This window comes from Helobdella robusta (genome assembly GCF_000326865.2).
Source record: "Helobdella robusta unplaced genomic scaffold HELROscaffold_31, whole genome shotgun sequence".
NCBI lineage: Eukaryota > Metazoa > Annelida > Clitellata > Rhynchobdellida > Glossiphoniidae > Helobdella > Helobdella robusta.
In genome coordinates, this window is record NW_008704544.1 from 1,347,869 (window position 1) to 1,362,835 (window position 14,967).

The 14,967-nt window shown below is 33.7% G+C and overlaps 1 protein-coding gene across 1 annotated transcript; it reads right to left on the reverse strand.

The window, feature by feature from the left end:
- Positions 1-4,278: 4,278 nt before the first annotated feature.
- Positions 4,279-14,033, reverse strand: HELRODRAFT_112766 (hypothetical protein). The gene is given in 29 exon segments (XM_009022358.1): positions 4,279-4,349; positions 4,398-4,465; positions 4,506-4,910; positions 4,930-5,319; positions 5,479-5,562; positions 5,586-5,589; positions 5,876-5,960; positions 6,203-6,318; positions 6,477-6,627; positions 6,747-6,819; positions 6,991-7,087; positions 7,196-7,348; positions 7,737-7,816; positions 7,997-8,091; positions 8,720-8,866; positions 9,108-9,232; positions 9,418-9,544; positions 9,867-10,009; positions 10,051-10,163; positions 10,268-10,486; positions 10,809-10,890; positions 11,408-11,514; positions 11,796-11,959; positions 12,078-12,275; positions 12,535-12,611; positions 12,705-12,770; positions 13,105-13,172; positions 13,498-13,632; positions 13,962-14,033. The coding sequence occupies 26 exon segments, from the start codon at positions 14,013-14,015 to the stop codon at positions 5,173-5,175; spliced, it is 2,910 nt and encodes a 969-aa protein (XP_009020606.1). The 5' UTR covers positions 14,016-14,033; the 3' UTR covers positions 4,279-4,349; positions 4,398-4,465; positions 4,506-4,910; positions 4,930-5,172.
- Positions 14,034-14,967: the final 934 nt, after the last annotated feature.

A 14,967-nucleotide genomic window follows, 5' to 3' on the forward strand; every position in this document is an offset into this window, starting at 1 on the left:
TATATAACTCTATATAACTCTATATAACTCTATATAACTCTATATAACTCTATATAACTCTATATAACTCTATATAACTCTATATAACTCTATATAACTCTATATAACTCTATATAACTCTATATAACTCTATATAACTCTATATAACTCTATATAACCATGCATACTACCACATTCAATCAATAAAAATCCCACTAAAACTAGGAACCACCGCGTACCTGCTGAATGTATGATGTGAAACAAAACAAAAAAAAAACACAAAACAAAAATCAGACCACCAAGTAGAGTAAAAGAATAGGAGTCCCTAACCTACCTATGTAACTAAATTACCTTATGCCCTAGCCTACCTATATAGTAAATTAATTTTTACCTCACCTACCTATGCTTCATTAACTTGACTCAAGACTCATGAAGAAAGAGAAAAAGGAGTAAAACAGAACATAAAATACTACCACACAAACAAACATGATGTATGTATGAGCAACCGTTAAAGAACCCACCTAAATTAAAAAAATACCACCTACAAACATTCAAACCACCTACAAACATGCAAACTCTATATAACTCTATATAACTCTATATAACTCTATATAATAAAATAAATAAAAATAAAAAAATTTTAAAAATAAAATAAATGAGATCAGACAGACCGCTTCAAGCGAGGCAGAATGCTGATCTGATTTTCATGTTGTCTCAGCTCCTCTATTTATACTCGTTTCAACCATACATTCTCATCATTTCAATCATTCGCATCAGTAAAAAACTTGTTTAATGTATATACTGTACTATTATACAGTCTTAACCACAATGCTAACCGTACTAAATTGAAGTCATCGAACGAACGCCTTCGAAACTTTCTGGTTGGCTGGTTGAATCTGCTATATTGCTTTTCATATAAACATATAATCTAATACAATATAATTTAATTATTTGTATACATGGATTCCAGTCACTTTATATATATATAATAAAAATTCATTATAAAAGCAACAGTAATCAGTGCTATATATGTAAGCACGCAGTTCAAATTTTTCGGAGAGAATTCAAAATTGTTTGAGACTACACCTTGCTTAACATCCAATTCCAAGCTGAGCCAAGCCAAGCTGAGCCAATATGCATAGATTTAAAAGCGCTTTTATGTTAATATTTTGCTCGCTACATTTATATATTTTATAAATTCATTATAAAAAGCAACAGTAGCCATTACTATATATGTACGCACGCAGTTCAAATTTTTCGGGGAGAATTCAAAATAGTTTGAGACTACACCTTGCATAACATCCGATTCCAAGCCGAGCCAAGCCAAGCTGAGCCAATATGCATAGATTTATAAGCGCTTTTATGTTAATATTTTGCTCGCTATATTTATATATTTTATAAATTCATTATAAAAAACAACAGTAGCCATTACTATATATGTACGCACGCAGTTCAAATTTTTCGGGGAGAATTCAAAATAGTTTGGGATCACACCTTGCTTAACATCCGATTCCAAGCCGAGCCAAGCCAAGCTGGGCCAATATGCATAGATTTATATGCGCTTTTATATTAAAATTTTTCTCGCTTTTTTAAACGAATATCCCAATATAACAAATTCCTTCTAAGTATATGATATTGGTTTTGTTTAAAGTTGCTTGAGAATGTTTAACTTTCTATGCAAACCAAAACTGCATCCAGCTTTCAGAAGTTCATAATTATGGATGTACGGTTTCGCCTTTATTAAATTTTCTACTTTTCATAATTCGTGATGCAATATTTGGGCATGAATTAGACGTGTATTTCATATTAAAACGTAATTGTCAATTTTTTAATGATTTTTACGTTAGGTTGTTAGTGCTGGCTGTAATGTGACTGAGGAACAGAGCAAAGATCAGCTGATCAGTAGAGGTAGAAGAGAGTCACTGGTTAGTTTTTTAAGTTAGTCAGCTTCTGTAGCCAGTGTAGTTAGTGCAATAAAGTCGTGAGCTGCTGATTAATTGAGTCATTAAGTTATTAAATCTGTTTTTATTTTTTAATAACTAATTGATTTGATTTAAAATATTTAATTTTTTAAGATCTCAACAGCGGTAGCATTCTTAAAGAATGATGAAGTAAGAGCCAGTCCTATAGCAAGGAAAAGGCAATTTTTATTAACAAAAGGTTATATTATATATTATATATATATATTATATATATATATATAATATATATAAATTATATATTATATTATGATATTTATATATATATATATAGTTATATAGTATACATATATACTACATACCAATTATTACATAACAAAACAGGGTTAACATATGATGAAGTTGAAGAAGCATTGAGAATATCAGAAATGGAATCATATTTTCCCATTACTAATCTTAGTATTAAATTAAAATACATTTTTTAAAGATAATTTTTAAAAAATTTTAAAATAACATTAAAAATACTAAACATGATAGATACATTTCTTCAGTAAAAAATGGTCATACGATTTATTTAATTATTATAAAACTGTTAACAAATGATAAATTTAACTGTTGAATTATTGCTACATGGTGGTTTAATGGCTAAGCTGTCTGTTCAAATTAGACATTTCATTGTGCAATTTTCAATTTTTTGGATATAACTTTATTAATGATTGATATATTTAAACAAATGATTACTATAAAAAATTATTATATCTAAACTAATTTAATTAATTAATAATTAAATTAATAAATTAATCCATCAGGGAACCAGCAACCAAGCTCATTGTGGTCCATATTCAAATATTCCGCCTTCACGTTTACTCTTGTCGGTGGTGTTACATATGCCTTGATGGAAGTTTTCCACGTAGGAAATAGTTTTATCTATTTATTTATATTATTATTATTGTTGTTGTTGTTATTACAAACGCCAGAAATATTTAAAAACTTGAAATTAAACTTAAATTCAGTCTATAATAACAGTTCGTTAATTATTAATTCATTTGAAATATCACCTGTTGGTTTTTATAACAATTTTAATCTAACTCTGTTTAAAATATTATGGCCGAAATCTTTTGATGAAAAACTGATTAACGCGTATATTTTGCGTTCGAACAAGGCTACCACCACAAAGCATGATAAGGCGTCTCTAACCATTTGGCTATCACAAATTTTGCCTTTTTTTTTAGAGGTACATCAGTCCTTTATGGCGCACCCAGCCGAAGAAAGATGATGACACGTTGGAGAGATCAATTGAGTATATCATGGAAATGAACGACAACATGGCGTCCATGCTGGCCATCTTGAATGACCTGAGAAGACAGATCACCAAAAACAATGAACAACTCAGTAATCAGAAGGTCAGGGGTCAGGGTTGTTCTTGTTGGCAAATGTTTGGTTCTGGGTGTAGTGATTTTTTTGGGAAAATTATTTTGAGGATACTTTTCCTTTCTTTTTATTCACATTTCTGTGATAATTTTTCGATTTAACTTAACTTTTAAACGTTAATTTGATTTAATTATTTATACTTTTTCTTTTTTTCTTGGGGGTTGAAAAGAATGCCGCAGAGTTGATGATGGTGACATCAGAAGTTAAAGAGGAGTTGAGATCTTTGAAAGCACTATTCCTAAGCAGGTCTATTTCATTAATTATTTAATTCAATTATTCATCATATTAATAAATTAATCAATTAAATGATTAATTGAATGCATTAGTTTATGATGAATTCATTTTCATTCCAGGTGTAGTTATTTTAAAGTTGTTTCATTTTTAGATCTGTTTATTATATTATCTTGTTGAAAATTTTGTGTATTTGTATTGCGTGTTAATGATATGTTAATTTATGTCTATTTTTAACTGTTTATGCTCGTTTACATATTCTAAGGAATCAGTTCCCGCTAGCTCCTCCCGCCAATCCCATCATTCCATCTTGGCAGCTTGAGAGGAAAAGTAGAAATGAAGTAAAAAATTTGGTGTTGTTTGTTCATTTATTCATTCGTTCGTTCACTCATTTGTTTAGTCTTTCATTCATTCAGTCATTCATTCACAAATTTAATTTTACTTTTCCTTGTCTATTTGATATCTTATTTCCGGCTATAATATAATTAACGTTATTAATTATTTTGAAAAATTCACATTCATGTTATCACCAAGGTGCCGGGTAACAGCAGTTCCGGGAAGAATGATGAAGTGGAAGGTGCCGGGAAGAGTGCAGATGATGGAGCAGATGATGGAGCAGATGATGGAGGTGATGGAATCATCCTCCAATGAACGAGATGTTCATTGACGTCATTGTCGTTTTGAGTTTACCTGTTACGTAATACACATCATTTTTTGTAGTTTCACATATTTTTTAATGTTTTGAGAAGCTATTAATACGTGTGTGTATGTGTTTGTTTGTACGTGTGTGTGTGTGTGTGTGTGTGTGTGTGTGTGTGTGTGTACGTGTGTGTGTACGTGTGTGTGTACGTGTGTGCGTATGCGCGCACAAACGGAAAAAACACAGCTGTGTTTACCAATAACTTAGCTGTTTATAATACTTGTGTATAATACTTTACACTTATGATATTTAGAACACATACTGTGTGTTGTTGTGATTGGTTGGGTTTGTTCATTCGTTCGTTCATTCATCCATTGATTAATTCATCCATTTTTTCATTCTTGTATTCATCCTTACATATATTCGTTCGTTCGTTCGTTTGTTCGTTCGTTTTTTCGTTTGTTAGATATATCGTGAATATTCTAACCCAACATTTCTTTTTATTATCTAACCCGGTTAAATATAATTTGTAAATTTGTATTGATTAATTAATTCATTAATCAATTAATTATTATTATTATTGTCAGTGCTCATAGTCCCCGAGGTAATAGAATTGGCCAGAACATATATATTTAATTAATGATATTAATAATGATGACAATGGCTTTAAATGCAATAGGGTAACGATAAGTTAACGACTACAACAAAAATAATAGTAATAGCAACAACAATAATAATAGCAACAATAATAGTAATAGCAACAACAATAATAATAACAACAGCAACAATAATAATAACAATTACATTAACAATGATAATAAATTAACAGAAAAAAATACTAGAATATATACTAGAAGTTTCAAGGTTTTGCAGTGACGGCTAACTTAGTCGAGATGAGGTCAGAAAATCAGAATGTATATATATGTATGTGTGTACGTGTGTTGTGTGTGCGTGTTTATTTCCGGCTGGCCGTCAGCTGTGTTTCATTTTTTGCTCATACGGTGGCCAAGTGTAGTCCTTATTAAGCTGTCTGCTGATGATCTGGTGTAGCGGTTGTGGTCCCGGCCTGCAAGGTGATGAGTCGCACGTTCGAATGCACCACTGGCTTCTTATTAACATCTGTCGGGTTGTATGCTTGGATTTGGTTCGTTTATCCGTTCGTTCATTCATTCATTCATTTATTCATTCATCCATTCATTTAGTGATACTGCTGACGATTATGGTGTAATTGAGATGACGATGGTGGTGATGACGTCACGTATGTGGTTAGTCACTCACTTGCAGTAGTTGTGTGCATATGCCATTTAGTACGACGAAATTGAGGAGGAGGATTCGGAAGAAGACGTCGCCTATCCAATTCGTCTGAATGAATGGATGAATAATGAATTGATGGAGAGTGAATGATGAATTAATGATTGAGTAAATGAATGAATGAAAAAAATAAATGAATTATTTAATAAATGAGTTAGCGAAAATTAAGTCAACTCTAAGTAAGACTCATTTCATTTAAGATGACGATGATGAAAGTGATAATACTTAAGAGGATGATGATGATTATGACGTAACAATGGTGGTGATGATGATGACGATGATAACAATGATGAAGATGATGATGTAATAACCGTGATGATGTTGCAACGATGATGATGAGGATGGTGACGAAAAACTCACCTTAAATAGATAATAAGATATTTTCAGTGGGTCAAACACAAACACGACAGACGACACAACGGAAGCAACTAGTACAACCATGAACCAGGCTAAATCAAATATTTTAAAAAAAATTAATTATTTAGTAATTTTAAATTAAATAAATTCAATATTTATTTAACAAATATCTTAAATTAAACTTGAAAATGAAAAAAAAGCTGAAAATTAGTTACAGGATTGTTTTAAAGCCTTGGTAAGTTTTGTTTGAGTGTGTACATGCATGTGTACTATATGCGTGTGTGTTGTGTGTGTGTGTGTATGTGTGTGTTTGCATAACAATTAAATTTGTAACCATTGGTCCAGAAGGGTTTTTTGAATTCGTAGCCTAAGCTGAACGTGAGCGCTATGTTCGTGTATTGGAACAATGTTATGTAAAAAATGCATGTCTTGTCCATGTCGGATTTGTACCTAGAAAATTATTTTCATAATTTTAAAATTTAATTAATTTGGTCTTTTTATTCATTTTTATTGAAAATTATTTATTAGATATTATTTATTTTTATTTATTTATTAAAAATATTATTTAGCATGATAAAGATTTTATTTTTTAAAATAGACACCCCAACCATGATTGGTTCTTGAGAAACATGATTCCAGCCAATTGGAATCCAACTTGAATGAGCACGTGACTGAGCAGACCAATGATGTTGCCGGGTGAAGCTAATCTACTGGGCGGTCGTCTTTTCGTAAGATGGTCACTAGGGTGAGTTCTGCCCACTTGGTGGTGATGATGATGATCGCGATAGAGTTATGATTATGATGACGATTGCGATGCTGCTGCTGCTGCTGCTGATGATGATGAGTATGATGATGATGAATAAATTATAAATTTTTACTCGTAAACGTCAGTGACGTCACCAAAAAGAGATCTATAAATAGGAACATCCCGTCTTCTAACTTCTTCATCCACTAAGAGGTGGTTTTGTAATTTATGAATGAATTATGTTAAGTGGTGGTGAAAATAATCATACAATGATCACACATACACGTGTCTACACACAGATATATGAACCTACACACACACACACACACACACACACACACACACACACACACACAAACAAACAAACAAATACTAACGGCAAGTAATATAATGAATGATGAGTATTGAATGATGCTATAGAGAGCCATGAAGTTGAACATGCCGAATGACGTCACTAACGATCCTTTTCCTTCTCTGAAATGTTCAACGAACAAACAAACTTACAAACAAACAGCAGTCATAGAGAAAAAGAGATGGAAAAAAAGAGAGAGAAAAGAAAAACGGACAGACAAACAAACAAACTTAATAATCGCGGGAACGCAGGACACATCCATATCATTGTACGTGAATGTAGCGGCTACAGAAGCCTCAAATTGCGACAAACTGACGCCAATGTGGGCGGATTTTAACGCCGTGCAGTCGTTCGCCCCGTCGCCACACATGCAAACCGTGTAACTGTTTGCGGTTTTTATTTTCTCTAAATTTTTTCTAGCTAGTGTTGAAAATTTTGTTGTTAAAATAATACAATACTATAAATTACAATACGATACAATACGATACGATACAGCCTAATACAATACACTACAATGCAATACAATGAAATACAATACAATGAAATACAATACAATGCAATACAACACAGAACACAATACAAAGCCATACCGTACAACACAACACAATACAATGCCATACCTACCATACAACACAATGCAAAACCATACTATACTACTCAACACAATATATAAAATACATAATAATGCATACAAAATACAACCAAAATACATAAAAATAACATGAATGATAATTAACAATTAGCATAATAAGAAGAAAATGAAATGTTAACCCGATGTTTTTTAGACACTCAATGATATAGGCCTTCTGTTCTGGTGACATACGTGCAAATATCGTAGCTTTCGTCATTATCTGCCAAATTCAACGACAATCTTTTCAAGAATTTTTGAAATTTTTTTTAATAATTAACAATATTCATCAAAAAATGTTACATAAATACTGTTTTCTGTAGAATATTTATCGTATGTTCGTATTTAAAACTAAAAAATGAGTATCTATGTAAAGTCAAATGAAAACTTGAAAATGTTTGACTTTTGGAAGTAAATAACGGAAGTGATTGACGATGACGTCAAAACTTTTTCCATCAATGACGAAATGATAACAAGCACATCCCTGGTCTTCACCGTCTACGTCATCGTCGTCGTCGTCATCTTTAACGTCGTCAGTCTCCGAGTTGAGAGGAATAGATACCAGAGTGCTTAGCTGTTGTTTGTGGGATGTTTGAATGGGTGAATCATGTATGATTTGCCAATTTGTCAGTAAGTATGTATGGTGTGTGCGTGTGTGTATTTGTGTGTGTACATGTGTGCGTGTGTGTACGTGTGTGTGTTGTGTGTAATTATTGTGTCTAGTTAAACGAAACATAATTAATGTTGCTCATTAATTAATAATTAATAACTGAACGAGCAGCAAAGATTGTTAGTTAGTTTTATCGTTCGGTCAGTTGTTTATACGCTCGTTCAATCCCCTATTCATTAATTTATTTATTCACCTATTCATTTATCCATTCGTTCATTTTTTCTTTCATTCATTCATCTTTCCAACATTCATTCATTCACGCCACTCTCACCTCCTTCCCATGTTGACTCATGGACTCCGATCTGTAGTAAGATGACTTCCTCCTCGATTTCAACTCAACATCTAGAATCCACTTTACGCTAGCTCCACTTTTACTCACACTATCGTTATCATAACCGCCATTGCTACTATCATCACGACCGACACTACCATCACCATCATCACCAACGTCGCCACCATCGTCTTTTTTCATGCACTTCCTGTTCTCGTCGTCTATGGATGACGATGACGATGACGTAGTTGCCTCAACCCTTATGACTTTCCATCCAGTCATCAGCATGCCACACTGACGGGCCACACAAATTGCCGTCTCCATGTTGTCGCCTGTGTGGTTCATTAACATAATTTATTCACTATTAATAAATTAGTTGGTTAACTTATTTATTTATTCGTTATTTTACTTGTATATCTTTTGAAGTCCGTGAAATATTGATTCGATTAAATTTGTTACTAAATTCAACTGAAAGTGTTAATTTTAGGCTGGAAGATAGCGTTAAAGTCTGAATATTCATGAGAAACACATTTAAATATTTTTTGAATAAATTATAAAAATACATATAAAAACCTGTAATCATGATCGTTCTAATGTTGACTTGGCGAAGTTCCTTCAAGATGGCTTCAGTTTGCTCTTTCAGTTTATTCTCAAATATCAAAAACCCCATAAAGTTGAGTGCAGTTTCGATTTCGTTTCTGGAAGTTTAAATTAAAGATAAATTGTTTCATTTTTTTATGGGAATTCAAGTTTTGCTATTTTTAGCTTTTGATATAAATCTTATTATAGATTGTATCAGAACTCGTTGTATAACTATATTTTGAAATTAATAGGAGAAAAAATATAAAAAAAAATTGTATAAAAATATAAAACACAGTCATACAAACTCCAGAACAACCTCTTAACGTCAGAGCAGTTCAATGATGCTTCCAGCTTCTTGGATGAGATTGCAATAACCCTTAGACCCCTGCTTGTGTAATCCCTCAATGTCTCTTCGAAATCTGTCGGCACTATCGATTTTGTGTTGAGAATTGATATGCGAGAATTTTACATTTATGTTTATTCATGTTTCAATATTTCTCATAATTATTCATAATCTATTCATTTATTTTTTATTAGCTGAATAATTATGATCAGACCATATCAATGAAACAATGGAAACAAATCTAAAAACAGGCATCACATTAATGACATCGCATCAACAACAACAATAACGAATATAACATTGACGTCATCATCAGCAGCAGCAGCAACAAAAATTTATAAAATGCATGGGTCATCGACCAACAACATCATCAATTACGTCATAAAATGTAAAGAATTTACACATACGTGAATCCGTTTTGCAAAATGATTTCATAGTCTCTGGGGCTCCCTTAACGAAAGCGACAATTTCATTGGTTGACCTAATTTTTACGATGACTCCCATTCGTTGGAGGGAGGATTCAAATGGAAACTGACGTAGCAGGACCACACTTTTGCTGACCTAGATCAATATTAAAGTTGACAATTAAACTTTCGTGAATAGTTTTTGGCTAATTCAAACTGGAAAATGGGACAAACTTCTGAATTTTGAGGTCTGACAATCAAAGAACCAGCGTGTTCTGTGCTTGTTTCGTCTTCAATTATCTGCTCATAAATATTCAATTTTAAATTTAAAAATAAAAAAAATAAATATTTATATTTAAATTTATAAATAATTTAAAACTAAAAAATTAATTTAAATGACCGACCCAGTTAACTGCCTCGAACATTTTTACATCCAACGGATCGCCATTAACTTCTCCACCAATCACATTCAAGTTGTGGCAAGAGGCCATGGCTACGACCAATGAATGATCACTTGGCACATTTTCCAGCTCTCTGATTGGTTCTTTGAATGTTTTGGTAGCATCGTCATCAACTTCGACCACGCCCCAAAAATTCAAACCTTCTTCCGTCAACGTGCCTGTCTGGTTTGCAGTCATCATCACCATCGTCATCATCATTACCATTATCATTATCATCATCATCATCATCACTATCGTTATCTTCATCACCATCATCATCATCTTCATCGTCATCTTCATCATTTATTGGCATCAAAATTATCATATACTAATCATCTTCAACGAAATATCATAAGTTAGAAAGAAGAACAAATTGATAGGAAAGAGAGAAAAAGAGAGAGAGTGCGTAATAAGAATAATAATAAAAACCCACACACACACACACACACATACACACACACACACACAGACACACACACACACACAGACACACACACAGACACACCTTGTCGAAGCAGCAGCAATCTACGTTAGCCGATAAATTTATTGATCTCGGGTTGGTGCAGAATATGCCTTTGTTTTTCAATCTGTTACCAACATGTCGTCATGTTATATTATGTTAATTCAGTACTGATATTTGTTTGTCAATATTTTAATGTATACAGAGAAAGAGAAAGAGAGGGAGAGAGAGAGAGAGAGAGAGAGAGAGGGAGAGAGAGGGAGAGAGCAGTACATAAGCTCGCGTGTATTATTTTGTAAAATGTTGGAATGAATTTCGATTCACCACAATTTTTTTCCTTCTCCTCACCATCATTATCAGCATTATCATTATCAGTATTTTTACCATTATCATCATCACCAGCATCATCATCATCATCAGCATCATCATCGTCATCATCATCAACATCAGTAGTAGCATCATTGCTTAATTTGTTATAATTTTTTCATTAATAAACAAATTTTTTTTTATTGTCATCCGTCTCCAGAGTTATTTTTTTCGAATTCACAATCGCCCTCATCATCACCACCACCACCACTTCACCACCACCACCACTATACCACAACCACCACCACCACATTATTATCATCATCATCATCAGAGACCTGCTCTGGGCGTAGAGTAGACCCACGGTCAGAGCGGCGGGCAGTGCAGGGGGTACTGCGATGGTGATGATGTCCAGGGAGGTTATGATCCGGTCGAATATTTTGTCCTGCCATTCGTTCGTTACATTTCTCATCATTTGTAATAATAGTTATATTACGAATGATCTGATTGAATTTTTTAAAAATTATTATCAAATACTCGCACACACACACACATTTAAACAGAGAAATAAGCACGCATTAACACACACACACACACACATATATATAAATGCGCGCGCGCACACACACACACACACACACATATACATACACAGTTATAAACTCACACACACACGTACACATACATACACAAACGAACACAAACAAACAAACAAACAAGCGAAACAGAAACCTGATATAGTGAAAGAATACAAAAGGCATATATCATGCCAACGAGGGCCAGCAGTATAAGGAATATCACGAATTTGAAAGCGTCAGAGTAAAATGACTCGCCAATTGGCTTGGGGTACATTATGGATCTTACTAGCTGGCCTTTTGCCGTGCTAAAACCTGCGTGTGTGTGTGTTTGTGTGCGTGTGTGTGACAATGATGACGGTAATAATTATATTAATAATAATAATAATTATGATTATAATTATAAAAATGATAATAAGATCATAATCATTACCCGTCCTAAGGACAATGGCCCTGACTTGAGAACGGATTTGAAGTATTTTCGTTCCGCAGAATAAAATGTGTTTGTGACATGATGACGATGAATACGATGATGATGACGACGATGATGATGATTGTGGTGATGAAGGCGGTGGTGAGGATGATGATGATGTTGAGGGTATTGGAAGTTTGGTTACAGGTATGCTTTCCCCTAATTGTGGCGTGATGGACGGACAGATGGATGAATAGATGGATGGATAGACGGATGGATGGATAGATGAATGGATGGATGGATGGATGGATGGATGGATGTCAGTGAATTAATGAATAGATGGTTTGATAGGTAGATGGATAGATGAACGGATAGCAAGATAGATAGATAGATGAATAGATAGACAGATGAATGAACAAAATTAAGTAAAAGATAATAAAAATGATGCTTGCTAATATGATAATTGTAAAAACTCTACCTGTCAGGATCCCTTCGTCAACAACGACATTTCCGCCAATGAGAATGGCGTCGCAAGGCATTATGAAGTAATGGTGGCTGTGTTGCTGACGATGCTGATGATGATCGTGTTGATGTTGAGTAGTATCATTATCATCATCAACATGGTGGTCGTGTGGGCCGTAAATGTACTGAGGGTCGAAAAAAATGACGTCACCAGGAACCAGATCACGTGATGACGTGCTTTTTACAACGCGACTACCACGTTCTGTTTGCATGTGACAAGTTTTTATTTGATGTTGTGGAGGGAAATGAAATATTCTACGACTGTCACGTACAAAAAGAAAATTAAATGAACACACACACACACACACACACACACGCACACATACACACATACATATATACAAATATATCAATCAATCAATCTTCGTTTAGCGTCCAGAGAGATCCAGTTCCCCGAGGTAGGACGTTGTTTTCTTTGCCATTAACATTTTTCAACTTTTTTAAAAATATATGATCAAAGTAAAATGTACACATACCAACAGACGAACAAACGAACGAACAAACGAACGAACAGACAAACAATAACAAACTTGCGTTAACCACTGGGATATTCAGTTGTTCTGTGGTTATCATCCTCTTTAAATTAACCCGTTGCTAAAAAATATAATGACGAAACATTAATGGAGGTGAGAACCACATGCGTGCACAAGCAAACATGCAACAATCATCTAACAATCAGTCCTTCATTAATTCATTAATTCATTAATTCATTAATTCATTCATTCATTCATTCATTCATTCATCCATCCATCCATCCCTCCCTCCCTCCATACATCCATCTATCCATCCATCCATCCATCAATCCATCCATTCCTCCCTCTCTCCTTCCCTCTCTCCCTCCCTCCCTCCCTCCCTCCCTTCCTCCCTCCATCCATCCATCCATCCATCCATCCGTTCATCAATTCATTCATTCATTCACCTTCCTCAACTCGACGACTTGGAGAGTCAATGAGAATACAGATATAAGGACGACGCAACCTGCAAATATGTAGTAGCTGTCCAACATCCAGACTGTCACGCTGAATAACTGGAAGGCATAGAATGGATTGAGAGCCTGGTGGTGGTGGTGGTAGTGATGACGATGATGATGATGATAATGGTGATGGTAATGATGATGTAACAAACAACGTTGATGATGACGATGACGAAGATGATGGTCATGATGATTTGACAGTAGCAATGATGATGGTGATGAGAACGATGATGAAGATGATTACCATTATAGTATATATATATATATATATATATATATATATATATATATATATATAGTACATATAGTATATTATACTATTATATTATAGACCAAGGTTAAAATTCAAGGGCTATAGCTCAATTCTTACATTAAAATTTCCCGGTTTAAAACTTAACCCTTGACCTGACCTCATCGACGAGAATCCTCCAGTAGCTGTAGACTTCAATGTCAAGGTCGTTCATTCCATATAACTTCCTCCTGTTATGTTAATGTGGTCATAATAATAATAATAATAACAATAATAATAACAATAATAATAAGGTCAATAGTAGCCAACGTACTTGAAATCCCGACTCGATACAGAATAACCTTGAAAGGATGTTTGAAGGTCACGACACGATAGTGACGTTTTTAGGCCGCTGGGGTCAAGGTCAAATCGAATTTAAATTAGTTGAGGTCATTTTGAAGAAGTTTCATTTTTCGTATAGTAAGTATTGATGTGAAGTGACAACAATCGACATTAATTAATACTATTAGTGATAGTAAAAGTACAATTACTACAATAGTAGCAGCAGTAGTAGTAGCGGCAGTAGTAGTAGTAGTAGTGGCAGCAGTAGTTGTAGTTGTTGCAGTAAAATGTGTATCTATGGCAAGTTTTTAAATGAAGAGATTTTTAGTAATTTCGTAAAATTATTAATTAAAATAAATTAGTAAAATTCGTCTCAGTAATTTGGTTGTAAATACGTTGTAAGTAAGCTTGTGTAAGTATATTTACAAATGTTACTAACTTCAATCTATCGAAAGATTTCGTCCGTACGTTCCATACGTACCTAGCGTGTTGATAATCGAAGTATCTGATACGCTGATGTCATTGTGACGTCATAACGATGGCAAAGATGATGATGATGATGATAAAATAATAATTATAATAATTATGATAATGACAATAATGAAGTAGAGAGAAAGAGAAAGAGAGAGAGAGAATTTATATCTAATAAAAATGTAATATTAACATGTGTGGTGAATCGTCCACATATTTTGTGCCTGACTCCAGCTCTGTCATCACCATTATCAGAGATCTTCATCATATAGTCAGACATTTCGGAGTAAGCATCATCATCATCGTCATCACCATCATCATCTTTTTCGCCATCATCATCATCAGCAGCACCGTGACGACTGTCACCGTCATCA